Here is a 26,111-nt window from a genome sequence, read left to right on the forward strand (position 1 = left end):
AGTCAGTTTCGTACCCATTGTTATACGAGTAACTAAAGTTTATTTATTTATACACATAACATCTATTAGACAAGGACAATGACGATGTATATTTAACTGAGTTATGTAAGTTTATGTAGCAAAAAATGTTTATTTCGCTATTCTCAAGGAAATCAAAATTTAAAATTGTATTAACTTTTCGCTGAACTGAGTCATGAAATTTAGAAAATAATAAGTAATAAAATGTTTTGTGATAACACGGTCTAATATGAGACGAATATCTTAGCATTCCATGGATTCACCGTGCGAGAGAAGAACTCTGAGCAGAGTCCTGAACTTGTGGCTACAGGATTTAGGGTTAAGGAATTCCTTGACGATCGAATATACAACAATAGGAAAAGTATCTTACAAGTATAGGAATAGAACGAAAAACTATAATACATTTTCATTAAAATAAAATAAATTGTCTATATTTCTTGACTCGCATTTGTCTGGTTTTTATTATGCAGTAGCAGAAGCTTATTCTACCTATTTTACTCGTATCGTATTATATAGTACTTATAAGTCGATTCTTAAAACAATGTAGTACCTTAGATTATTTAGCACGAGATTTGTAGCAATAACAGTTTCAGGGTGTGTTAGTTTGATTGCCTCTATGTCTATATCGTGTAACGTATGGACCCCATTCGTCGTAACTTAGAACACCCCATAGCCTCGTACCACGGGACGGAAATACACCATGACTCACCACCATCGCCATTTATTACAGCCATCAAATAGCCATGAGTATAGGTCAATCGATGACATACTACTATACTTAAACTAACCTATACCTTTTCTTTTATACACGAGTATAGCCAAAGAAATGTAACATAGTGTCTACGTCGAAAAAAATATACTTAATATTTAAATAAACCCAAAAAATTAATATTGAAATTAATATTTAGCAAAACCCACAAATTTATATTGAAATTAATATCCTCCTGTACGTACGCAGGAAATATTATAGTGCACAATTGTGTGCGCCAATACAGGTGCACTCCCTATTCCCAGTGTTTTCATAGTTCGATGGGAAAATAGACCAACACGACAATTATAAGATCAGGCGCAGGATCAACGTGCTTTACGTGCTCTCCGAAGCACGGGGGTGTAATAGCACCGCCAACCACCGAAACTCTAGGTTGCTATTAAGATTTTTCTTATACATCCATGGTATTCAGAGAATTTGCCAAGTAACATGAGGCCAAACACGATGGATGTATCTTGGTGTTCCTATAGCTAACTTCCGAAAGCATCCTAAGGGTTTTTTGTAATAGTAATAAATGCCCTAATGTCTTATAAGAATTTGTAGTAAACTGTAAGATGTAAAATCGTCACACGGTAGTGATGTCACCGCCCTTATCTGTTGTGTTATCGAAAGTCAAACATTAGTTTGTAATTTGTAAAACAAAGTGGAAAAATTACGCCGCTGTTATTTTTTCGTGTAATTTTATCGCTATAATAATTAAGTAGGTCTAGCTGATGGCTGATGCAATACATTTTTTTTAATCTTAAAATTATAATTTACTCGATCATAAAAGTGGTCCATTACATACGAGTAGGTTGGTGGTTAATAACACATTTGGTGAATATTGAAGTAAAATTAATAATTTTTTTTATAATTTTACTTCAATATTTATAAAAGCGCAATTTTAAAAAATATTACTACCGAACGCACGCAATTCCAATTCAAAATCTGGTGATGGTTTTCAGGTTCTGGTTCTGGTTCTGGCAGGTTTTGTGAAAACTGTTGGACTTAAAAAAAAAATAAAAAATAGCGTGTATTCTTCTTCAAGGTCTAATTTATGACTATCTATCTATATATCTGTTCAATGGTTTCGCTGTGAAAAGGTAACAGAGAGACGAACTTTCGCATTTGAAATATTAATAAAGTATTTTTGGGTTTAAATTTGAGATAAACCTTGAAATATAACTTCTCAGCAATATAAATTGTAAATATATTTTTTTAAACTTTTTTTTGATATTTTCTAACTAACGTAGGTTGAGGTTTTCCGCCGTTTGTCACGAGAATCCCACGACCCACGTGGCAAACGCGCTGTAATAACCCATTATTATTAATCGTCATTATTTCCCGACCCAAATGAATAAGTTTCTGATCACGTTTATGCTCACAAAGCACGCGGCAAAAACCTAATGAGAAATCCTCAGTAATTAATCCTTTGTTACTTATGTATGCAGACACGGTAGCGTGGCAGCGAACGTTGGAATAGAATGATTTAATAACCTACCTATATAATCTATGCTAATATTATAAAGATTGTGAGGCTGTCTCGGTGCAATCGATTTAAAAAATATTTTACCTATTGAAAACCACGTTATATGTGAGTAGCATAGGTTATATTTTATCCCCGTATTCGAATGGGAACTAAGCGAGTGAAACCGCGAAGCGTCGGGGCTAGTCTTATCTATATGTACCTATAATTTAAGCCTGTATGTTTAGCTCTTTTGATCGTACAGAATTACGACCACGACAATAGACTTAGAGAATTATTGGTATCTGAGCAGTAGCCCTGAGAGACCTATTATTAATCTAAGAGTGTAGGTTTATAATAATAGAAATAATAGACTATTAATAAAGACCCTTTATCATAGCGCTTGTTCTGGGATGTATTTCCGCTATGACTATTAAAGCTAAGCAACATCCCTGTGTTTCGGTCTGAAGGGTATGATTTTCAATGAAATTACAATAACGTGAGACTTAACAATTATGATTATGTATACCTCAGGTATTCGTAGATGGGCGCAAGTCAATTGTGTTACCAGAAAGTTATGCCTTGCGATGTAATACTCTGATATAGACGATGTGTGATGGTGCATGACCATTAAATATAAGACGGGTCATTAACATAATATGTTATTATAACTTTAAACAATCCATTTACTCCATTGTTATGAATCCCAATGAATCAATGCCATCGGAGATCAAATAATTCTCCACTCTTGATTCATATGAACCAGTCATACGAATATAAAACAACATTGATTCACTGTTTCAAAATCAAACGTAATCGGCGCCAGTACAACTCAGCGATAACACACAGTGTGTGGTCACACACTGAAAATAAGTTAAGTTGAAATAACTTACGTTAAAAGTTTCTAGCTTTAGTAAAACTCAAATACCAGAATTGATTTTCGAAGCTCACGAATTTCAGCCTGACTTTTGTCACTTACCTACTCATTTCAAGTTTAAAAAAATAATTTTGAATTCTTACCTATCAGTCGATATCGATCTCATAATCAATGAACATCACTATTAAAATTCACTTTTTGGTTGTTTTTTTTTTAATTACGGCTAATATATTGAGATTAATTAGGTCTTAAACACTGTTAAGTTTAATAAACAACCTTTTCTGAACAAGTAAACAATAACTTTGGATTTTTCAAACAACAAATAACTCACTAAAACTTCTGATATTACTTAATAAAAAAACCTTTAGCAACTATTTACTTCAATCGCTTCTATAGCTAAGCACAAACTGTAATCTGACATTTGTAACATCAACTGCTACTGTCGGAAAACCTTTGGTAATGACAATCCAAGATGGCGTCGTTGACATTTGCGAAAAACGCGGTTTTTTTTTCAAAATGGCCGCTGAAGTAAAACAGAGCGCATCGCCGGCCAATTTACAACTAACACGCTACACCGCGAAATCCTTGGGCTCGGTTTGCGATGGGCTTACATGGATCCCTTTACGATCATTAGAAAAACATTAGGTTTATTTGTAAATTAATTAATGCTTAGTTTTGGTAGAATAGGTAGATAAGTAGGTAGTATACAAAAACTGCAACCGCTAGAATTTTGAACAGTTATAGGATTTGGTATAATTGTGTATTCATTTCAACTTTATATGCGCGTAGACAGACCGACAAACAGACAAACAACGCTGCTACTCTTCTTCTTAAATAATAGACAAATATCATTTTCACCCGTGTGGTTCCCGTTCCCGTAGGAATACGGGTATAAAATATAGCCTTCCTCGATAAGTGGACTCTAATCTAACAATGAAAGAATTTTTCCTTACCTGTAGTTCCTGAGATTAGCGCGTTCAACCAAACAAACAAACAAACTCTATAATATTTATTGTACATATAAAAGTCTGTAAAATTCGAAGGGTAAGGGTTTTCAACGTGGACGATAAAAGGATGCCACCATATAACCGTTCTCTTATTACGTTTCGTGTCATTTTTCCGCAGAGCCTGACTCACAGATAATGGTGACTATTGTGCGTTAGTTCTGTACAGTTGTAAACAAAAGCCGCATCTTTGTATCTTTTACAGAGTCCTCGTTGGCTCAGTGGTAAGCCTACATGGCTTCGGATCACGAGGTCCTAGGTTCGAGTCTTGAGTGGAGCTGTAAAATACGGAGATTTTTTTTTCCAAAAAATTGTAATTAAAATTTCTCACGCTGGAGAAATTTAACATTTGGTAGTGATCGTTGAAGAATCGAACATTACCACCCCCTATGGAGCAGCGTGATGGGTTTAATGTCCAAATACCCTCCCCTTTATGGGAGGGAGTGGATTTTGTATAGTTTCTCGGGGTTTGTTGCCACGCCTTGTCTGTGACTGGGATCACAAGTATTGGGCATGTAATTTAAAATTAAAAAAACGATTTATTGTTCAAGCTAATAAGTGTAAAATAATTGTTAATTAACAATTATTCGGTGAAGGTCGGCAATACAATAATTCGGCCACGGTCAAAGTAAACAAGATTTTTCGTGTTTAAACAGGCGTGCGCTGATCGCTGGTTTTCGAAAAGAAAAATAAAGCAATTAAAATAAGATTCTTAATAATGAGTTAAAATGTTTTGTTAAGGTGTATATTTCTACAATGACTACAAAAGGAACATTATCTTACATTATTTATTCGCTAGAAAAAGTACTAAAATGTGTTGGAGTTCAGTTGAGACAAAGCATTAAGGTTCACGTCATTATAATTTTTCATAGTGGGTGTTGCTTTCCTATAGGAACAAGATGCGCACGGCGATATACTTTTATCTCGAGAGGAGAAAAAGACAAATAGCTCCCAATAGCGGGAGAATCGAAAAGGGGAGAGAGACATTTTGACTTCGTCGCTATTAGTAGACAGTATGTATTTTCTCTTCACGAGATATATGTCGAGGACGTGTGCTATTCTTACTGTAGATAGGTGTGACTCCTTAAAAGAACTATTGTAGTACTGTTACTACCTAACACTAAAATGTTGAAATATTTTTCCAGGGTAAGAACTTTTTAAGAGAATATCTCGGAAGAAAAAAAAATCTCAATATTTCAAAGCTCGACCCAGGACTCGAACCCCGGACCTCGTGCCTCCGTAATTACAGACTAACCACTGAACCAGCGAGGCAGCTGATTGTATTTTGTGTGTTAGATCAACTTGAAAAAAAAAAACAAATAAATATAATCAAACCACTTTTTCTTGCGCATGTACACAAAACAATTAGTCCAAGTAATATCGTTTCTATCTCTATTCAACGCAAACAAACTTTCTGTTTGCATCCCTTTCCCCCCCAACGGTATGCAGATTACTGTCAACAGTGTTTATGTAATGAACTTTCGACCTTACACACAAAGAAATAAGATTCACTTTTCACTTGATTACTCTAAACATAAATAAATAGTTGTCGTCCTACCTTCTGATCAGTTTGAAGGCGGTGCCAAGCCATTGATGTTTTAATTAAAGCCATTTCTGAAAGAACCACATAAATTTTGTAATTTAAACGGCTTGAATTAAAACATCACTGGCTTGGCACCGCCTTCAAACTGATCAGAAGGTAGGACATAGGTAAAAAGTTATTTCTTGCTTTTTAGTTTTGGTTAATTTTTGAATTGGAAGTCGGTTGAATTTTTTTTATTAAAATTTTTATTTTTTAATTTTTAGTGTTAGCACACCTACTGAGTGTGAACTGACTGTCCTCCGTCTTCATCACCAGACCCCCTATGCAGTCACAATCCATATGGGTGGAAAGTTCTCATCAATATAAAATTTATCAAGTCCAAACACAAGGTAGCTACTGTGAACCATCGAGGAGTTCCCTTAACTCTCCTTCATCTTCATCACCAGACCTCTAATACAGTCACAACCTATCCTGGTGGAAAGTTCTCATCAATACAAAATTATCAAGTCAAAACACAAGGTAGCTACTGTGAACCGTCGAGGAGTTCCCTTAACTATCCTTCGTCTTCATCACCAGACCCCTAATACAGTCACAACCCATCTAGGTGGAAAGTTCTCATCAATACAAATTTATCAAGTCCAAACACAAGGTAGCTACTGTGAACCGTCGAGGAGTTCCCTTAACTATCCTTCGTCTTCATCACCAGACCCCTAATACAGTCACAACCCATCTAGGTGGAAAGTTCTCATCAATACAAATTTATCAAGTCCAAACACAAGGTAGCTACTGTGAACCGTCGAGGAGTTCTCTTCACTGTCCTTCGTCTTCATCATCGGACCCTTTTTGGAAGTCGGTTAATAAATAAATAGTTGTCGTCATAAATTTGCGATGATGGAGATGTTCTCGCAATTAATTATGATAAAAAAAATTATTTATTATAATATATTTGTATCAACAAGAGGGTAGTTCCCTTTTGTTCTATACAACTTAAGGCGACCGCGAGGCACAGTGGATAGTAACTCTGGTTTTGCATCCACGGCCGTGGGTTCGATTCCCACAAATGGAAAATATTTGTGATGAGCAAGGGTATATTCCAGTGTTTGCCTGTATCTACGCAAAACATAAGTATTTATATACAGTTTATATAGGGTGTCCCGTAATCTATACTAATATTATAAAGCTGAAGAGTTCGTTTGGTTCTTTCGTTGTATCTCTATCAGAAACTACTGGTCCGATTTGAAAATTTTTTTTAGATTAGATAGCCCATTTATCGGGGAAAGTTATAGGCTATGTATTATCCCCATATACCTATGTGAACGGGAACCACGCGGATGAAACCGCGGGACGTCAGCTAGTTAATAGAAAAAACGCAATCACACGTTTTTAATACTGTAATGATTTTAGAGATCTGATTTTTGTTAAACATTCGGATTAAATAACCAATGTAAAATGATACTTTTTTCTTGTTTTATAGAAGTAGCTTTGAATTTAATATTTCTTTTTTCATTGAGATGACCAGATTTAAATAAAATGTTCTGTAAAAAAATTATACAACTTAAGTGTACCATTATTTTAAAAACTTGTACAGTATTTACTTGTGTTAACTCTTTGTATAAATTTGCTGGATTTCAATACTAGAATAAAATTTTAAAGTCTAACATTCCAACTTTATTTCTTCAAAATAATTTACAATATCTGCCTACCTGCCTACAATTGCAGTCGTTTGTATTGACTTTGTATAAAAAAAATAAATGATTTTTTTTAACTACGCTTACTCACTGTAGTGTGATAAGTTATCTCGCGAACTTCCATTGCACACCATCAAGTCAATGTTTTGTATAGGAAAACGTCTGTGGGTAATTTATTAAAAATAAATATACTCTCTATAATTATGAAACTTGGCCTTAAGTTGCAATTTTTTTTCGTTCTTTACAATTGAGCCCATGATTATAATCTCACCTGATGGTAAGTGATGATGCGGGCTAACTTGTTAGAAGGACGATGAAAATCCACACTCCTTTCGGTTTCTACACGGCATCGTACTGGAACGCTAAATTGCTTGGCGGTACGTCTTTGCCTATAGGGTGGTAATTTTCCACGGCAGAAGCCTCCCATCAGCCAGAGCTGGACCAATTAAAAAAACCTCAATCGGCCTAGCCGGCGATCGTACCCAGGACCTTCGTCTCGTAAATCCATCGCGCATACCACTGCGGCATGGAGGCCGCCAAAAATCTGAACTGATCTTAAAAGAATGATTCATTGCATAGCCTGATGAGTGTACCGAGTCTCACGCGGCTCGAGATAAACAAAGAGCTGTTGTGATGAGAGTACTTCAGCATCTGGCAGTTGTAAGATGCAGTTACTTTTCCGCCAAAGGTCGGGGATTACCTACTTACTTATGCAGTGATATAAAAGCTCATGCTATTTTTTCCTCCTGTTATTGATAATTTAAAGTACCTATTTACAACTAACTTATAATTATTGTATCAGGTTATTGCACTTAACTTGGGTTAACTTGGGTATTGGTACCCACCATTTAAATTTCCTTTATTTGCCATATCTTTTGAATATGACCATTATTCCCGTTCCCATCTAATTAGACACTAGCGGATCCACGCGACTCTGTTCTCGTGAAGTTCAGTTTTCACAAATCGGATGAATTTTTGGGGATAAATAGTAATAGTTAGCCTATATTCTGCTCCAAGGTACCTACTATTTATATTTATACTAAGTTTCATCTAAATCGTTTTAGTAGTTTAGCCGTGGAAAGGTAAGAGACAGGCAGACAGTCTTACTTTTGCATTTATAGTATGTATTTGTGCTGTCAACTTACTATTACCACAGAATCTTTACTAGTATTATAAAGCTGAAGAGTTTGTTTGTTTGATTAAACGCGCTAATCTCAGGAACTACTGGTTCGATTTGAAAAAATATTTCAGTATTAGATAGCTCATATATCTAGGAAGGTTATAGGCTATATATTATCCCCGTATTCCTACGGAAACGGGAACCACGCGAGTGAAACGGCGCGGCGTCAGTTAGTACATAGTATGTACAATCCGAAGCATCCGAAGCAGGACCTTCTTCCGAAAGTAGAACAACTATTAGCACTACTAGCCCCGTGGGATAAAATATAGCCTATGACAAGAGCTGCAGCACTTAATAATTAAATTAAGAGGCTTAATAACGAGGCTTTCTAGTGTTAAAAGAATTTTCAAAATAGTTTCAGTAAATTGAGAAATTATACCCCCTGATAATAATAACCTCTGGATCTATTGAAACGATTTTGAAAATTCTTTTATCACTATAAAACCTCGTTATTTGTGAGTGTCATATGCTATATTTTCTATAGTTAAGTACATCTTTATATCTTTATAATATTAGTAAAGATTTAGTAGTAAAAGTATAAAATGTATTTACTCACATTCTCTCTGTCCACGTCCAACTGGGTCTCTCTCTTGGGCAAGCTGAACATAGTCTTCGCGTCACTCTTCTTGTATCTCTTAGTCTCAGTCGCGAACTTCTTCTCCACCGCTCTCTTCGCCTTTCTGAAGTCGGCCGAAACATTTTCCGTGGATTTCCACACTTTTTTATTTAAAATTGGTTTTATTGGAGTCGCCGGTTTCAAGTCTGAATGAATTTTGACTTTTTGGGAGGCGTTTTCGAAGTTCTGCCTCAGTTTCTGGAACTCCGTTATGGGCACATCCGGCGTCGCAGGACGGGATACTTCGCACGGTTCGTCGTAGATCTTCTCCTGAGAAAAGAAGAATAACATCTTACTTATTGAATAAAAATTATATTATTGAAGAGCCTAACTGCATCGTTGGGCCAGTGGTTAGGCCATGACCACGAGGTCCTGGGTTCGAATCTTATTAAATGGCTATGAAATACTTAGCTTTTTAGAAATGTTTAGTGCAATTTTTCTACCCGGGGTAAGGAGTTAGTAAGCTGCAAGTGTTACACTCCCGTGCCTCAGAGTGGTCTAACATAACATAAAAAAATCTCAATTTTCTAGGTGTGTGAAGTTTGCCAATCTGCACTGGGCCAGCGTGATGGATTATTAGCCTAACCCTCTCTCATTTTGAGAGGAGACTTGTGCTCAACAGTGAGCCGAACATGGGTTGTTAATGATGATAAAAAAATATTTGCCATATCTTGGTAATCTATGTATTTATATCACAATACACACATCGTAACCTTTGGGAGTGGGTGCCAAAGGTTTTCATGACCAATGATAAAAAAATATTTAAGATTCATTTGATATTTCCCAGTCGAAATTGGGGATTTTTAAGCTCTAAACTTAGCGTCATAAGGAATGAGAGGGGTTAGGCCTTAGTCCACCACGCTGGTCAAATGTGGATTGACAGACTTCACAAACGTAGAGAATTAAGAAAATTCTCACTTATTAATGTACGCCACTGGTGAAAATCTTATGAAAATACGTTCAATAATTTCGTGGATCATCACAGATAGACAGAAGTTACGTCTTACAACTAAGTATTGGCCTATAAGTCTTTCAATACTCAGTACACTTTCCAAAGCCATTAGCACGTCGCACAACGGAAGTGATCTATTGTAGAGGTACTCTATTGTAAACAGACAGGCGCCGGTTCCGCCTGATGGACTAGATGACATTATAATAGCTCCAACAATAAAACTCTCTCTCTGTTTACATACATCTTGCTATGTCTATCATTAATCTGTCTTATGTAAATACGTCTTTATGGACAAGTGCCTGTGGTAGTTGGCTCGCGTTTGGTACCCTCGTAACTTTAATTTCAAGTTTTCGACTAAATATTATCACCATTACCAAATATGTAATATTAAGTCATTGCAACACTATAGATCCTTAAAGATTGACGTTTTCGCTCGCGCTAAGAACCACATTTACAAATGAGTCAAAAATACGTATAATTTTAAATTGAAAATAAAATTAAATTAAAAAGCAACAATAGTTAAGCAAAGAGCTACAATAGCCCAGGTTCGAATCCGGTCCGGGGCATGCACCTCCAACTATTAAGCCAAGTGCATTTTAAGAAATTAAATATCCATATCTCAACGCTGACGAAAAAACATAATGAGGAATGCATAATTTTCTATAACATAAAAAAAATCTTAATTTTCTAGGTGTGTGAAGTCTGCCAATCTGCTTTGGGCCAGCGTGGTTGACAATTAGCCTAACCCCACTTATTCTAAGAGGAGTCTTGTGCTCAACAGTGAGCCGAACATGGGTTGTCAATGATGAAAAATGATAAGTAGAGCAAACGGTCTATCCAAAACCGAAAAAGTGTTCTACGAACAAAAAAAGTTTCTCTAAAGTGGAGCATACTTAAATTGCGATATAGCCTATATGTTGCCCACTAAACTAGACTTCAGTGGCCAGTCTAGTCCGGTTATTATGAATCAATAAATGCGCATTACGAAACAGTAGTAAGATACGATAAATTATACATAAGATAAATTATACGTATGCGCCTAGTAACCCGATAGGTAAACCGCAAACATACACCGCAGGGTCGATAACCTGTACAATATTGAGGTAGGTAATGTTACATATATTGCACTCTGATCACGACTGAATGACTGAAGTCTTAACACGTACAGAACACTGAACATTGTAATTAATTGGTTGATTGATGTTGGCCCCAGGGGCGCCGCTAGATTTTTTTTTAGCGAGCTGCATCTGCACAGTGGTGGATTTACAAATTTGCCGCCAGGCTATTGAATGTTTGCAGTCCCTACTGAACTCTGAAATTCGATAGGTATCGAATCAATACAATAGGGATGGTGACTAGGTTTGAATATATTGATTTTTATGATAAATTCGGATAAATTAGGTCAATGTTAACTAATTTATACATAAAAAGCAAAGATTGTCTGAATATATGCAAAATAAATGAGTAATTAGATGAAAGTTCATTCAGTTATAGCTTCCTAACATTAAATGTTGACATTTTTCAATATATGAACTATAAACATAAACGCACAAATAACAAAGATATTAGTAATTTTGTTTGAACGTGCATACAAATCTAACGATCATTACATTGCCTATGACGTCATTAGTTCGAGCCATTTTGTATGGGGCGTTTTTCAGGGATCCGCGGCAGCGCCGCAAATCGGACCCTTTAAATCCCCGTAGCTCCGAAAGTAATGATCGCAGTTACCCCGTTACTTTTACGAAATTGCTTTACATTATATACAATTTAAAAAACTGTCATCATCCCTGTGTCAATAAAATTACAAGTTTTAATATTTTAGTAGGAGGTACAGGACTAAAATATTAAAATTATCGTTACATTTTCTTTATTTGTGTAGAAGAGAAAGATTTTGGGTCTAATTTGCCGCCCTCTAAAATCTGCCGCCTACTTAGCCTACTGGTAAATCCACCACTGCACCTGCATCTACATACTAGGTTCATCTATCAGACGAGATCGTAACCAAGCGCGAGCTTATCTACATTATAAAGAGGTAAAGTTTCTGGTATTTTAGAGGGTAATATCTAGATTTAATGAACCGATTTATAAAACTCTTTTACCACTAGTAAGCTACGTTATTTGTGAATGTCATAGACTATATTTCGTCCCCGTACACTCACGGGAACGGGGACTATGCGGGTGAAACCGCGGCGTCGATTAGTTAACTATTAAAATAATATTACATACTCAGTTTTCACAAAAATTCTTGGCAAGATGGTAAGCTGACAACAACTTAGACGAGTTTTATTTTTTCTTAACGACAAGCTAGCCCTTGACTGCGATCTCACCTGATGTTAAGTGACGATGTAGTCTAAGATGGAAGCCGGCTTATTGGAAGGGGTACTTCTACCTATACCTCGGATGGACGTACCGGAACGCCAAATCGCCTTTGCCGTGCAGGGTGGTAACTGGTCATGCCCGATGCCTACCACCTGACCAGACCTGAGCCTTTTTAGAAATATTAAAATTCTAAACAGACTCCAGTTGGCAATCGAGCCCAGGCTTCTTCACATTTGTAACTGAATTTCGGGAAAAACTCGACAAAAACTGCGCAATTCAAACCCAGGCTTTTTCACATTTGAAGCGAAATTTCAGAAAAAGCTCGACAAACCCTGCACAATTTGATTCCTGACCTATAAAATAATGATACACTTGTCGGTTTTTATTCATAGTCTTTTATCGCTATCTATTTGCTAATTACTCACCACTAAAAATGTATGTAGGCCGTACAAGATGATATTAATAAAGTGTAGCAACAACAATAGTGCGAGCCGACCACGGCTGGCCCATTGTTCTGATATCTGTGTCAATAGATGACTATCTAAGTGGGCTGTGACGTGTTTGAAATAACTCTGCCGGTCCGATTGTTGTTATGAGAGCCGGTGCAACTCGCTGGAGAACTCTCCGCTGTCTCCACTGAGGTGTCGTAAGCGACTGAGCTCGTGATGCTCTAATGACCGAATTTCGGCAACTGAGTGATTATATTTACATGGATTATCACGTAACATATGTGGATTATCATAATGTGGATATGACCTCTGTCTTCGATTCGGTGGACGTAGATTCGAATCCGGTGCGGGTCATGTACCTCCAACTTTTCAGTTATGTGCATTTTAAGGAATTAAATATCACGTGTCACAAACGGTTAAGCAAAAACATAGTGAAGAAACCTGCATACCTGAGAATTTTTTTTAATTCTCTACATGTGTACCTGCCAAACCGCATTTGGGCAGCGTGGTGGACTAAGGCCTAACCCCTCTTATTCTGACAGGATACGTGTGCTCAACAGTGAGCCGAAGAATATGGTTTGTTAATGATCATAATAACAAGAAGATAAAGGGAAAACGAAAGCGTGCTGGCATGTTCACTAATTTGGTTCATTAACAATCTATTAAAATAAACATCAAATCAAATATAATCTACCTACTGTATGATAACAATGACGGATTGTCATACAGTAGGTAAAAAAACGAAAGGTATATTTGACTTTTTTTGTTTTATTTGCTCTAAAACAGCCGGGTGACTGAAGGGCCTCATAAGAAGGAAGAAGGTAAGTTAGCGAGTCCCTCCTCGTGATCAATTTAGAAATGAGGAGATCCACAGAAGTATCAAAGTTACCGACAAAGCTCAACGGACAACGTCTATCCGAGAATGAAGATGAGCCGAGTGACTAAAGTAAAAAAAACAAATAGTCGAAGTAATCGAATCCAATTGGAAAATTTCATTAAGGAGTTTCCATTCCAAATACCGGTACAAGTAGGTACATAGAACATGCAATAGGTACCTTCGAGTCTATACTAATATTATAAAGCTGAAGAGTTTGTTTGTTTGTTTGATTGAACGCGTTAATCTCAGGAACTACTGGTCCGATTTGAATAATTATTTCAGTGTTAGATAGCCCATTTATCGAGGAAGGCTATAAGCTATATATTATCTCCGTATTCCTACGGAAACAGGAACCACGTGGGTGAGTCAGCTAGTATGAGATAAAATCACAACAAGGTAAAAACAGATTTAAATTTTACTGTCTAAAACGTCTGATTTTGGAAGAAAAATAATATTGCAGATATTCAAAATAAACGAGAGATAAACTGCGAGCCAAAAGCCGTCACCTATCACCTGCAAGCAATGATGTGTAAATGTTGCATAATTCACTAATTAATTAAAAGCAATTTATTGCGCCTTTATGTATTTTGATTTTTATTTATTGATGAGTTTTTTTTTTAAATTTCGCAAAAGATTAATAGACAACAATGCCATAGCAGGTAAGGACGTATTCTATGGTGGGAAACGCTTGCTTATTCATTTGTGATTTGAAGATGCCCACATGCAGGTAGATGATAATGCCTACCTCTACCTACCTACACACCGTTTTATCTACTTTCTGAGGTAAAATAATTATTATGAACAGTTTTTGTAATTAAATATTTCGATACTAGCCGACGCCGCGCGGTTCCACCCGCGTGGTTCCCGTTCCCGTAGGAATACGGGGATAATATGTATATATAGCTTAGGTATAGCCATCCTCGAAAAATGGGTTATCTAACACTGAAAGAATTTTTCAATTCGGCCCAGTAGTTTCTGAGATTAGCGCGTTCAAGCAAACAAACAAACGAACTCTTCAGCTTTATAATATTAATATACCTACATATAAATTCCGTTTAAATTTAAATATAAATCTGTTTAGCTTTAGATGTATTGATAATATGTAGGTACAGACAAGTGCTTAATAGTAGAGAGTTGGCAAACAGCGAGTTAGTGTGGCTAAAGGCACATTCTTTAACCCGCACCACAGACGTTCAGTTTTAACTAAAAAGTCGAACTGTTGAATTAAATCGTCCGTGTGTAGTGTTCGTCAGTTTACTCAGGTACAGTATTTCTAACGATTTTGATTGAATTTTCGAACGAATGCAGCGCGGGTAACTTCAGTTTATGCACACAAACATACTGGGTCTGAAATCTAACTTAACCACAAGCAAACGGACTTCCCGGAATAGATAAATGTGTATACTGTATAGTCAATACAAAAAAAAAATCATATTAATAATTTATATGGCTATGGTTACGTAACCCACCACTCCAGTAGGCAGATGGTGAAATCTCCGAGGGGCGACATTGAACTGGTGTGAAATCAATAAAACGCAATGTCGCGCAGATAGTGCGGGCCACGGACTTAGATACAAAACACATAAAACTTATAATTGATTACTAATTAATGTTATTATTATCGCTTGTGTGGTAAACGCACGCGGTTTTGTCTATAAACTAATCTTTTCTGTTTACCGCATATGAACTAAAGTCACCAACATAGCTCAGCTAGGTCACGAAGCTGAAATGGTAATGGGCAGGACACATGGTTCGAAGAATATATGGACGTTGGGGTCTCAAGGTGTTGGAATGGCAGCTACGCACCGAAAACCAGGTGGACTGACGACATCAAGCGAGTCACAGGAGTCGCAGGATGCATGCGGCTCTGGACTATTGAGTTTGGAAGCGCCTACAAAAGGCCTATGTCCTTCAGTGGACGTTTATCAGCTGATACGAGTGTATGAAGATTTGGAGTTCAGACCATTCACGCTGAAGTAACAATGTTCACAAAAGTATGTATACTGATCGATATTGCATGTGGCTTGATTTCGGATGGGTCTCCACTAGCAAATAAAATCCATATCCAGGCTGTGGTTAAGTCCAAAAATTATACATATAAGTCATAATCTCATTTTCATAGCGTGAAACCTTGGACTCCATAGTTTGAGGCAGGTCTTTACTAATAGACAAACGAGGCAGAAAATTAGGCTAAATTAACTTGAAACTATTTTTAGTTTGATAATGATAAGTGATAACGGTCTCAATCGAAAAGTCGTTATCCATTATCAATACACTATACACCGCCATAACAAAATGAACCTAAATACTTAGTCATAAAGCTCAAATTCTAATGCACTTGTACGAATGATTCATCTTTCAAATCGGTGTCAGACAATAAACAAAGTAAAGGTGAGTAGGTTTTGACTGATAACAAATGACTGATAGTGTGAGAGATAAGATCATAATAGATACAATTAATACTACAGACAGACGTATCATACAATACAATTTATTATTAGATATTACACACGTTTACGACTTTGATGTCATTTGGATCAAATATAATAAAATATAGGTCATATATAAATAGGCCATAGCCTATATGAAACGGATTCTACTTACCTACTTAATTATAAAAATAATCAATTATTATTTTTAAATGTAAGCTTTTAGTGACGTCATTATAATTTCGTATTACTTTTTCAAATCCTTTGGATTTTTAATCCGTATAATAAAAACCAGTCAGTGGATTCATCCTCTGCCTTTGATTTGGAGGGCGTAGGTTCGAATACGGTCCGGGGCAAGCACCTCCAACTTTTCAGTTATGTAAGTATGTGATTTTATTTAAGAAACTAAATATCACCTCTTTGATTATGTATAATCAAACTGTCTCAAACGGTGAAGGAAAACATCGTGAGGAAACCAGCATACCTGAGATTTTTCTTAATTCTCTAGGTGTGTGAAGTCTGCCAATCCGCATTGGGTCAGCGTAATGGACTATTGGCCTAACCCCTCTCATTCTGAGAGGAGACTCGTGCTCGACAGTGAGCCGAATATGGGTTGATGATAATAAAAGCCATAGAAATATCTGGTTTGTCGTTTAAAACAGAATACCATAACTGCCTAACGCAAGGAGAGATCTCGGAATACAACATACACACATAGCAACATATACTTATTGACAATAATAATTATTATTTAGGGTAAACATTGCCCTTATGGTAGAGGAGCCCATACATAACGTAGGAGACAATAGGGATCAACTCAACTGTCACAGATTTACACAACGTCAAACCTTTTAGATTTGGTAGATTATCTCACACGAAAATTCAGTTTACTATTTTTACATTCAGGAAATCGGCAGCTTATCTATACTTAATATTATAAAGCTGAAGAGTTTGTTTGTTCGAACGCGCTAATCTCAGGAACTACTGGTCCCGATTTGAAAAATTCTTTCAGTGTTAGATAGCCCATTTATCCAGGAAGGCTATAGGCTATATATTATCCCCGCCCTCCTACGGGAATACTAGTATATTAATATAATACAAACTTTGTTATTGTGGCATTATTTCCTTGAAAAAAAAATTAGACCGCGCTCGCAGCGCGAGAATGTTAAATATTAGGCAACTTGATAAAAACGCTCGAACTAATTGTTTATCAAATTCAAAATACAAAATGAACTGACTAACTGATAACTTTGAGTTAACGCCGTTCCTGAGAAGTCGTAAATTTCATTACGTTTCCTCAATCAGGGCTGTCACTGTCCAATCAATGTGTCACTTTGCGCTAATGAGCTATGACGTCAAAATTATTTCTTGTCTTATCTCGGTACTAATATGGGTGGCCTGTTTGACACGGAATGGAATTTCTCGAAGATAAGCGATTGATTAGTACCTATTATGGTTTCTGTAATATTCCTGGTAATGTCTCTCTCATGTATTATGTAATGTCCCTGGGAAAAAAGCCAAGGGAAGCCGAGAACAGAAGCTACGTCTTGCTGAAGCATTGCTTGAGGATCCATGAAACTGGATCGAAATATCCACATAAAAAATCTCGTCGTTTTATCCTGGTATGTACCCCTTTCAATAATATTCATATTGAACAACCACGAAATAAGTTTAAAATCTTTGCTTGAGGGTTAAAATAATGCGTTCTGTACCCGTGATCCTGGTCATAGATGTGAACAAAGAGTCGCTAAAGGCCCTTAAAGTTAGATATTTCTATAAAGGTGTTGTTCGAAGGGTTGCCGCGAAGCTAAGTGTCTGGATCGTTTCTTATATATTAAGTAAGGAAAATATAACAAAAAAATCGCTTTTTACTTGAACTCTAAAGCTATTGAGGCTCTGGACTTAAAACCTCAACCAATAGCCTCAATTGCTCAACGGTAAGAGCGATCGGACAAATCACCGAGGGGTGGTGTTTCGATCCCCTCCTTAACACAGTCTTTCCCGACTAACTGGAGGTGAAAGGGAATATTGGTCATACATATTTAAAAAGATATGGCAAATATTCTTCTTTTTAAAAAAAACCTACTACCTTAAAGTCACCACAAACTAAAGTCCATAGTTGACTACAGACTTACCTATGGTAGAAGGCTGTACTTCTTACCTTGTAACACCGGTAACCACCTCTTCCAATTGAAACAGCGAAGTTACTTGGGCGGTAGTACTTCCTTCCTTACGAGCTCTGTCATGTACAACCCTACAACTAGCATACAGGCAAAGGCTAATGCCACGTTACACTTAAAGTTTTATATAACTGTATGTCATGTCATTATACTATTAATTATGTACGTCAAGTGAGCCATGTAGTTGTTACTTCCTACGCAATCTTTCCGTTACAAAAAACTGTTAACACTCTGTACAGGTAACACTTCAAACGCTATAGGGTTACCACTTTTGAGAAAATAGCAAAAGTATGTGCTAATGTAAAAAAACATTTGGAAAGAAGGGGAGAAAAAAAAGCTTATTCAGAATGCACATCACACAAAGGAATGAGATGAAAATGAAAAAATAAAAACAATTATTAAAATACTTTACAATTTTAAATACAAAATTACTAGTATAATTGGTAATATATACTATGGTATACTAGAAGCGAACTAAATACTTGACTGAGTAATCTTTAAAGTGTTTTACGAAGCAAAGTACCTATAGACGAATACTCGTACAGGCGACAAAGGAAATATAAATAAACTACGCTTGCTAAGTGAATGATTTAAGATGTTTGGAACCTTTATTACCTCGTAAGTCAAATTTTTATTCAATGACAAATTAGCCTTTGACTAAGGTAATTAGTCACAGCCAAAGCCTACCCGATAAGATCTGAGCCAATTTAGAAAATGTAAAATACTAAACTGTACCGAAAAACCCAGGACCTGTTGAGAACCACAGTACTACGTCTAATTGCGTAGCGCACTTTGAGTCCTAACAAACTTTCATAAGATTACGGAGGTCTAACCACCACGGACGCTAGCTCTGTGTTGCGCATGTGTCAACCCTAGAGCTCACTTTCAATAGCGCCTACACGCGAGGCCTAGACAATTGACTTTCGCCTGCCAATACCGTTTAGATACACCGTTTCCCAATCGGCACATTTCTGCACGTTTGTTTGCTCAAAGCCATGCTACTTTTATGCAAATGATATATTGATATTATATGATACAGAGCTGAAAATCGGCCATAAATTAAGACAATTATGAAGATAACTCACTAGGCCAATTTTCGGAGAAATCTATTTTTTTATTTTTTTTATTCTTTACAAGTTAGCCCTTGACTACAATCTCACCTGATGGTAAGTGATGATGTAGTCTTAGATGGAAGCGGGCTAACTTGTTAGGAGGAGGATGAAAATCCACACCCCTTTCGGTTTCTACACGGCATCGTACCGGAACGCTAAATCGCTTGGCGGTACGTCTTAGCCGGTAGGGTGGTAACTAGCCACGGCCGAGACAAATTAAGAAAATCTCAATATGCCCAGCCGGGGATCGAACCCAGGACCTCCGTCTTGTATATCCACCGCGCATACCACTGCGCCACGGAGGCAGTCAAATACGCAATAAGTTTCAAGTACCAAGAAAATAACTATACCAATTCTATAAATACTATAAATATAGCATTATTAAAAAGCTAGCATCCAAGCAAAAACACTTAATGTATTCTGAAAGGTACCACCTGGGTTAGTGGTACAAACATGGTGGTGACACTAAGCCGGTGCGACCAATTATACAGCTTTTATATTTAAAATCCGGTTAGCTGGCTTGAATTACGAGTACACTGTAACGAGCTAATGCGAAGCTGTTTTACCGCTTTTCGTGTTCCAATATCTCTCTCTAATCAAGCCAGATGAGATTTCAAAACGCGTACAAGTAAATATTGCGCCTCGATAAATCATTTGACTGAAGGACATTACCAACTTTACCTTTTATAAGCATTTTTATAGTAATTTTATAATTAGATTATCATGGAAAAGCATCTATACTTCTTACATAATACATGTACTAACATTTTAAAGAGGTAAAGTTTGTGGTATTGTACCCCTACAAATTGTAAGCTACAATACCACAAATTTTACCATTATCAACTCATATTCGGCTCACTGCTGAGCACGAGTCTCCTCTCAGAATGAGAAGGGTTAGGCCAATAGTCCACCACGCTGGCCCAATGCGGATTCTCTGGTGTACAAGTTTCGTTTGAGACACGTGATATTTAATTTTAAAATGCACACAACTGAGAAGCTGGCAGAGGTCATATCCACTGGGCTATCACCGCTTTACTACAAACTTTACCTCTTTATTATTTTCCGGTATAATTACAGACACTTGAGGCGTACTTACACCTCAAGTTTATGAAGTAGTGGAATCGCATTCCAATTATTTTCATCTGTTTGTTTCAACTATTCCTTAAAAAAACAAAATCAAATAGCGTTACGCCGTGTTTCTTTCGTTAACATTTCGTTTGGCTTCCAATTCTCAGCAATGCGCTAAAGGTCTAGGTAAGGGTCATAGCTCATTGGACCCACCAGCACCGCCTGATCGATCGATGTTTACTCGTTGTCGACAGATGACCCACGGTGGAAATCTACGTGACACGTCAGGAAATATAAAGATGGCCATCGTGTTGTTAAACAACGTCTACCCATACTAACCGCTCGAAGCAAGGACCGTACTGGATGTCCACGAATGGACGCCGTTATGATGCAAGTGGAGTTGATGTAGTGAGCGTATGCCCATACTGCTTCATACAAACAATTGCTCGAGGCGATGCGATGTTGATCGGGTGCTGGGTGGCTCCAATGAGCTTTGAACTTAAGGCGTCGAAGTATATCTCGTACTTTCTTTCCATCGTCAATTCAATCCATACAATGCATAGCCAATGTTGACACAACTGTGCGAGTGTGCTGGCTCGGTTTACTGTAAACTGTACTGTACGGTACTGTATAATGTATTTATACTGTGTATCTATATTCTCTCACGTGTATTTTGAAATCTACTTGTGACTTAACTGTTTGAGTCATCCCGTTTAGCTATAATGAACTAGCGGACGCTCGCGACTTCCTCCGCCCTTAGACCTCTTTAATCCGACCCTATCGCGAAATCCGTTCTTAGTGGATACCTACTAACTAGAAACTACCTCTCTGCCAAATTTCATTTATATTTAATCTGACTAATCTGACGACGATTTGGTTTATTTCCGCGAAACCAAAGAATATGCGAATCTTAACGAAAAATCTAAATTTAGTTTAAATTCTAAAAAACTAAATCAACTTTTGCTAACTATATTATAATATTCGGTATTAAAGATTAATTCTTATGTTTACTTAATTACAGAAACGGAAATAGATAATTTTATCTACAACAACTTTCATTACTAACACCGTTTTCAAATAACTTACTTATGATAGCATTTTAAGAAATGTTAGTTTGCATTTCTTAACTATCAACAAAAACAAAGTTGTTAAATAACTGATACAGTTTGCAGGTAAATAAGATATATTTATTTATTCTTCATCAGATTAGACTGGCTGTATATGAAAACAAACCCATGGTTGGTTAATCGATGATCTTTGAAGGAATCTATACTAATATTATAAAGCTGAAGAGTTTGTTTGTTTGTTTGTTTGATTGAACGCGCTAATCTCAGGTACTACTGGTCCGATTTGAAAAATTCTTTCAGTGTTAGATAGGCCATTTATCGAGGACGACTATAGGCTATACATATATTATCCCGTTATTCCTACGGGAACGGGAACCACGCGAGTGAAAACCGCGCGGCGTCAGCTAGTATCTAGATATTTTGGCCTCACGCATTTGGCCCGATTGTAAGAGTTTCAGTATCTAGAGCTCAAAAAGAATTGATTACAAAACAGACAAGGTAAAAGCAAGCTTAATGACAAATTATACAAGCAAAACCAAGTGACCGAACTGCACGATTGGACTACAGTAATGGACACGTATTAAAACACTATAAAATCCCAGAGAATGAGATTTCTCTGCCACGCGATGGACCTGGCAACCGCACGGTAAATCCCATGAAATGCCAAGATTCGTCTGTGTGTTGCCAAGGTATGACAGACTCGTTAGGGATACGTTAACTACAATTAGTATGCACATGTCAAACTATAACGTATGGCCCTTCATATCATTTACAGGGTGCTGCGAAACGACTAAGCCTTCCGGCACGATTCCGAAGCCCAACCAGCCTTGGGAAAACATAAGCTGGAACTTGTTTTAAAAAAATGCTAAGTAAATTTTTGAATTGTAGTGCGGTTTACATTGCATTATAACGGAGATTAAGGATTTAACTCTCATAATTAACAATACATATTCGGCTCACTGAGCTATATATTCAGTTACCTAAAGAACCTCCTCTCAGAATGAGCGGGTAAGGCCAATAGTCCACCACGCTGGCCCGATGCGGATTAGGAGACTTCACACAAGTAGAGAACTAAGAAAATTCTCAAGTATGTCATGGTAGGTTTCCTCACGATGTTTCTCCTTCACCGAGATATTTAATTTTTTCAAATTCAGGTTGCTAAGTTGGAGGAGCTATCACGGCTGTCATTTAACTTTCAGGTCAGGTAAATTTCGCAAATCATATTTTAAGTAACTACCTAAGTAATATCTTCTACAAGTGCACGGTTCTGATTTCGTCTGATGGTAGGCTTTAGCTGAGGTTCCTCCTCCTCAACCTACAGGCAAAGTGCCGTATGTTATCTCTGCACGGCTAAACCGCTGAATCGATTTAGATGAACTTTGGTATAGTAATAAATGGTACCTTGGAGCAGAACATAGACTAATTTCATCCCGGAAACATGTTTGGTTCTTGCGGGATTTGTGAAAACCAGAACTTTGCGCGGCCTTCTGCGACTATCAGTATTGATAATACTTTTGAGAAAACATCTAGTTACCGTTCAAAAAGCGATCGTTGTAGCAACACAGGATGTGAAACCGGCTCGCCGCGCCAAGGCGGCCGATAATAGCTACCGAGCAAATATACAATGCCTACTTTTATAGACATTATTCAGTCGATTTTGTTAGCGCACTGCACCTGCGTAGTCACCAAAATGGGAAACTGGACAGGTGGGAAAATAGTATGAAAGCCAAAGCACTCGCTTGGGCGAGGGTGTATGACCGCAGTTGTCAAATCTCGTTATACTCGTACATGACTAGCGGACGCCTGTGACTTCATCCGCTCTCAGACCTCTTTAAACCGGCCGTTAACCCGTTCTTAGCGAAAATCTACTAAGTGCTACCTCCCTGCCAAATTTCATCTTTGTACGTAAAGCGGTTTTCGAGATTTCGTGACATTTATATGTATACTAGCGGACGCCCACGATTTCGTCTGCGTGGAAATCAATGTAAACTTTCAAGCCCTATTTCACCACTTTAGGGGTTGAATTTAAAAAAAAATTTAATGACATATTTCGTATTTTTTTTATGATATATGAACAAATTTTTAAAACTCTAAAAATGATGAATCCGTACAAACTTTCAACCCCTATTTCACCCTCTTCTTATTTTCTTATAAGTATAGATTAAGATACTGGACCGAAAGTTGGTGACAGTCAGACTTGCCGCATTTTACCGGTATTGCGGTAAGTAACTAGCCACGGCCGATGCGTACCGCGAGACCATACTTGAGCCAATTTAGAAAATACTAGCCGACGCCCCGCGATTTCACCTGCGTAGGACCCGTTCCTGTGATACGGGGGACGGGATACGGGAATAATAGATAGCCATAAGTATGACATTTACAAATAACGCGACTTTCTAGTGGTAAAAGATTATTCAAAATTACCGGCGAACTAAATCACTTCGCAAAGAAGCGAGACATTTCCTCCACTGCACCATTCATCTACACAACAAGTATACAAATAACACGTCAACTACAAATTAACCACCGTTTTAAATACCGTTCATTTAAAATTGACACGGTATTATACTTTAATTCACAGTTGCACACCTTCGCTTATCGATTTTGAGTCTTCAAAGCTAAGCTATAGAGTCCATCTCATTTCGGCAATGACAAATATCAGCGAATCATCGTGATTTGTAAGAGAAATCAGTCAATCATTGTCTAGTACATCTTGTGTTGTATTTTTTGCATCTTACATACTGATAGCTATTTAGAATGATGTAGTGTATACTGTATAATGACAAATGTATGTCTACTACAAAGACCCTAATGATAATGTAGAATGTCCTCAGTCTATAGTACTCAATAATTGATTATAAGCGTTTATTTCTTCTAGGAAAGTTTCAGTTTAAATTCTCAGCCAGGACTTGGGATGTGTTAAATCCCCATACACATTGGAATAGCGTAATGATTACGACTTGACTTAACCAAGGATTTAAACACAGTATAGCTTGGCAAATTCGTTTGTAACACTCTTGATGGTCCGCGCAGGCCGGGGGGCGTGTAGCGATGAACAAAAAACCCACGACTGATGCACCTTACTTCCCCGCATGCACGATTTCACACCTGCGCCGTCTTTCCCCCCCGTCGCCCGCATATCATGGGAGTGTCATCAACGAACTTGCCAAGCTATAGGTTTCACGCCATGAGCCGTACTACTAGTGAGCCGTAGTACTAGACTACAAAATAGCTGTTAATTTAAAAAAAATATGTTTAATAATTGAAATTGAAATTAAATAACTGTTTTTATAGAACAAAGAAATTGTTCAAATAATCGCAATCAGTAATCACTAAAAATAATGACAATGTAACATGTATCCATCAACTAGTAGATATGTGATATCGTCTACTCGTCCAACGCAGCCATTGGTGCGTGAAGGTCAACTTGCGTCGGACATCGAGACGTCATGCTCCGGTGCGTGGCCCGTGGGAAACCACCCTTTTATTGTTACCTAGGGACATCATCATGGATACTTTCTAGCCATAGGGAGCGAGGAAGTTATATCGGGTTCTTAGCAATGTGAACCCTATGGTATACCCTCGTCAACTGAGGATCGGGGAACACTTTTGCATATAGGAGTGTAGAAGGAAGTGGAAATCATTATGGCAATCCTTCGCTAGAGAACCTAAGGTCAAAATTCTCTTTAAAAATCTTTAAAAAAATATTAAACGGTGTTTTTTAATCTCAACCTCGGCAACCCTCGAAGCGACTAAGGACATGATTTCTCGTATTATATACGGTAAATTATAAAAAAAATCCACTTTACAAAAGATTCCAGGGGACATATTAGTCACCGAAATCTGGAAGATTGGTTGGAAGGAAAACTTCCCACCCTATCATGTCTAAATCACATACACAATGTTTGAGTAGAGTGGTCATTTATACTAATATTATAAAGAGGTAAAGTTTGTGGTGTTGTAGGGATTAATCTCTGGATCTGCTGATCCGATTTTGATAACATAACCCTGTATTAACTGCTAACCCTGCTGTACTTTATCCCTGTATTTTCACGGAAATGGAAACGGGTAAAACCGCGAGGCGTCGGTTTGTGGATAAATATTTTAAGTCTGGACCTGAGGACTATCAATTATGAAAATGGCCCTATATCAACTATTACTATGAATAAAAAAAAACATACATACAGCCAAACATAGAACCTCCTTCTTTTTGGAAGTTGGTTAAAAATACTAATGTTAAAGATAAGTAATTCTAAACTAAATCCACCTCCAATATATTACACACAGCTTATGTGCTATTATGTTCTGTGATTAAAGTCCTACAGATCTAACCACTGCAGACATTTATGCTTTCCCATATCTTTTGATGTCACTATAGCAAACAATATGGTCGACAACTATGCATAAAGGCTAAAAAAATTAAACAAGGTGTTGACCTATCATGATAATCTACATATTACCATCTACCTACGTAAGTATGATATAATTTTTTTAATGCCGCCTACATTACGGTATA

General features: G+C 37.2%; 1 protein-coding gene across 1 annotated transcript in view; it reads right to left on the reverse strand.

Annotated features, from left to right (window-relative positions):
* LOC112049635 (uncharacterized) overlaps positions 1-26,111 on the reverse strand; it is a 45,437-nt gene that overhangs the window by 15,818 nt on the left and 3,508 nt on the right. The window contains exon 2 of the mRNA XM_024087603.2: positions 9,080-9,409. Coding sequence (XP_023943371.2) covers positions 9,080-9,409 — 330 coding nt within the window. The remainder of the gene's footprint in view (positions 1-9,079; positions 9,410-26,111) is intronic.

This window comes from Bicyclus anynana, chromosome 8, assembly GCF_947172395.1.
Source record: "Bicyclus anynana chromosome 8, ilBicAnyn1.1, whole genome shotgun sequence".
Classification (NCBI taxonomy): Eukaryota; Metazoa; Arthropoda; class Insecta; order Lepidoptera; family Nymphalidae; genus Bicyclus; species Bicyclus anynana.